The 2,284-nt window shown below is 42.6% G+C and overlaps 1 protein-coding gene across 1 annotated transcript; it reads right to left on the bottom strand.

Moving 5' to 3' along the window:
* Positions 1-963: 963 nt before the first annotated feature.
* On the bottom strand, positions 964-1,446 carry LOC121972928 (dirigent protein 23-like). Its single transcript, XM_042524541.1, has one exon. It carries the CDS (start codon positions 1,444-1,446, stop codon positions 964-966), a length of 483 nt encoding a protein of 160 aa, XP_042380475.1.
* Positions 1,447-2,284: the final 838 nt, after the last annotated feature.

The raw sequence follows: 2,284 nt of genomic DNA, 5'->3' as shown, positions 1-2,284 counted from the left end.
AATCCAAATGGTCACTCAACCTCCAGACTAAAAGTCTACCCATCAGAGAATATCACCACAATATCATAGTCATACCCGTATAATGTCCTCCGATAACTGTCGACAATTGAAGGTCGAACACTTTGATCTAAAATATAAATTTCAAGACCTTTAGTAAATGATCATGTGGTTAAAGTTTTGAGCTACTTATGAAAACACTGCCAGTTGAGCTAACTAATGGCTGACACAACACAAGTCATACATGGTATAAACAACTAGTCAAGTAATAACAGAAACCACATACCTCCTATAACTTGGAGATTACTGTCGCTGCCTAGTCCCAAAATCGGGAAAGTCATGTCGAAAAACCAAATCATGAGATACAAAACACGATAACAGGCTTCGTAAACCTGTGGCTATGATACCACTAAATTGGTATCAGATTAACTAAAAAATCCAGAACACAAAAAACAGACGTCACAAACCTGCTCTGATACCAAAAGTTGGTATCAGCTTAACTTGAAAATCCGGAACACGAAAAACAGGCATCGCAAATTTGGCTCTGATACCAAAAATTGTCACACCCCAGAGGAGTCTCTGTTAGACAAAAATCCGACAGCATCTCCCTGTACCGATGACAATTGGGACCAATATACATACACAAATAATATAATAACATATTCAACAACTCACACGATGGGATATAAACACAACCACACAGTATAATAAGCTCACACAGCTAAAAATAAACACACAATTACATAGTAAAATAACAATCCACACAATTAAAAGTAAACACACAATCACGTAATATAAATCACATAATATTTGACCGCCAACCACCGTCACTGTGAGCTCGAGTGGGCTTATTTTTGGTCAACTCATAGTCGTGGACTGAGATTAGATTACCGCATGCAGGATCTTATTATCAAATCACGTGATTGGGTATGATGGCCCCTTCACGGTAGTTTTATCTGATAATTATTAATTGTGTATGAGGTGGAACTCCATCTCCACCGCCCCTCCGGTGTCGAGGTTGTAGTCGTGACTCTTGGTGAAGGCATGCCCCCGCACCAGACGGAACACCCCCGTGCCGCCGACGATAGGGAGCTCCCTCACCGGCAGGCTGAGATCCACTAGGCCGAGCACCGTGATGGTGCTGCCCTTGTGCGGACCCTCCTCCTCGAATACCACCGTCATCACCAGCTCCGACACCGTCCCGTCCCTGGACACTCGCGCCGCGAACCCCTGCGCCCTCCCCACGGCCCGCGACGTCGCCTCCGGCCCCTCCGTCAGTGCGTTGTTCAGCACCACGATGTCGCCGAAGAACCGCGGCCCCGCGCCCGCCATCGCCGGAGGCCCCGACACGACTTTGGCGGAGCTCGGGTTCGCGCCGCCGTAGTCGTCGTGCATGTAGAAGTGGAAATAAGTGGGCTTCTCATCTCCGGTGAAGGATTCCGGTGCCATAAGAGATCTCTATACAAATAATTGCGTGACAATTTGGACCTTATTTATAGACAAACGTTTATACATTGATAGGGAGGTGAGTAAAGAACCACGTGGCTGCGGAGTTGATATACGACTTGCCGAGCAGGTCTGAACCGCCGACCCGCCGACCTCTTGACTCGCCAAGCTGCTAACCTCCCGATCCGTCGACTCATCAAGTTTTTGATCTCCCGGCATACAAAGGGACACGACCATTACACAATGACTTCACTGTTTAATGATTTTTTAATGACTCTTTAATCACCCTTTAATGATTTTTAATGACTACTTTTAATGACTTTTAATAACACTTTAATAACTTTTTAATGACTCTTTGATACTTTTAATGCCCTTTAATGCTGAGTCTTGGGGGTTCTCCTGTAAAGGTAAGAGGCGAGCAATCAAGTGTTGGAGTGTATACTAAAAGCCTAAGCTTTGTAAACATTTATTATGAATAAAGAATCACATTTGGTCAAATTGTCTACATTTAGTTGTAGTTGTTCAATTAATTTATACTGTAGATAACATAGTATGTGGTGCCACATGCAGAAGATGATGTTATCAGTACCTTATAAATTTTAAACAGTAGCTCACGACCAAAATGGAAAGGAACAAACCATTAGAAGGTCGTAGTGTAATTAGGTATCAGTTTATCTTGACTGTATAATTACACTAGTACACTTAGAGTGTATTGAGTAGGACCATTTGAGATCGTTTCTTTTATACTGATTTTATAAAGAAACAAAGACCTCGGTTATTATAGAAGTGTGTGCTCTTAATCCTGATATAATAACAAGCACATATATTTGATATTTATTTC

Source organism: Zingiber officinale, chromosome 4A (assembly GCF_018446385.1).
Source record: "Zingiber officinale cultivar Zhangliang chromosome 4A, Zo_v1.1, whole genome shotgun sequence".
NCBI classification, from domain to species: Eukaryota; Viridiplantae; Streptophyta; class Magnoliopsida; order Zingiberales; family Zingiberaceae; genus Zingiber; species Zingiber officinale.
Note: the sequence above shows the minus strand (reverse complement) of the source record. Positions and strands in the feature narration are given on the sequence as shown.

Excerpts from the sequence above, each read along its gene's own strand:
- LOC121972928 (XM_042524541.1), bottom strand. The coding sequence starts at position 1,446 with ATGGCACCGGAATCCTTCACCGGAGATGAGAAGCCCACTTATTTCCAC.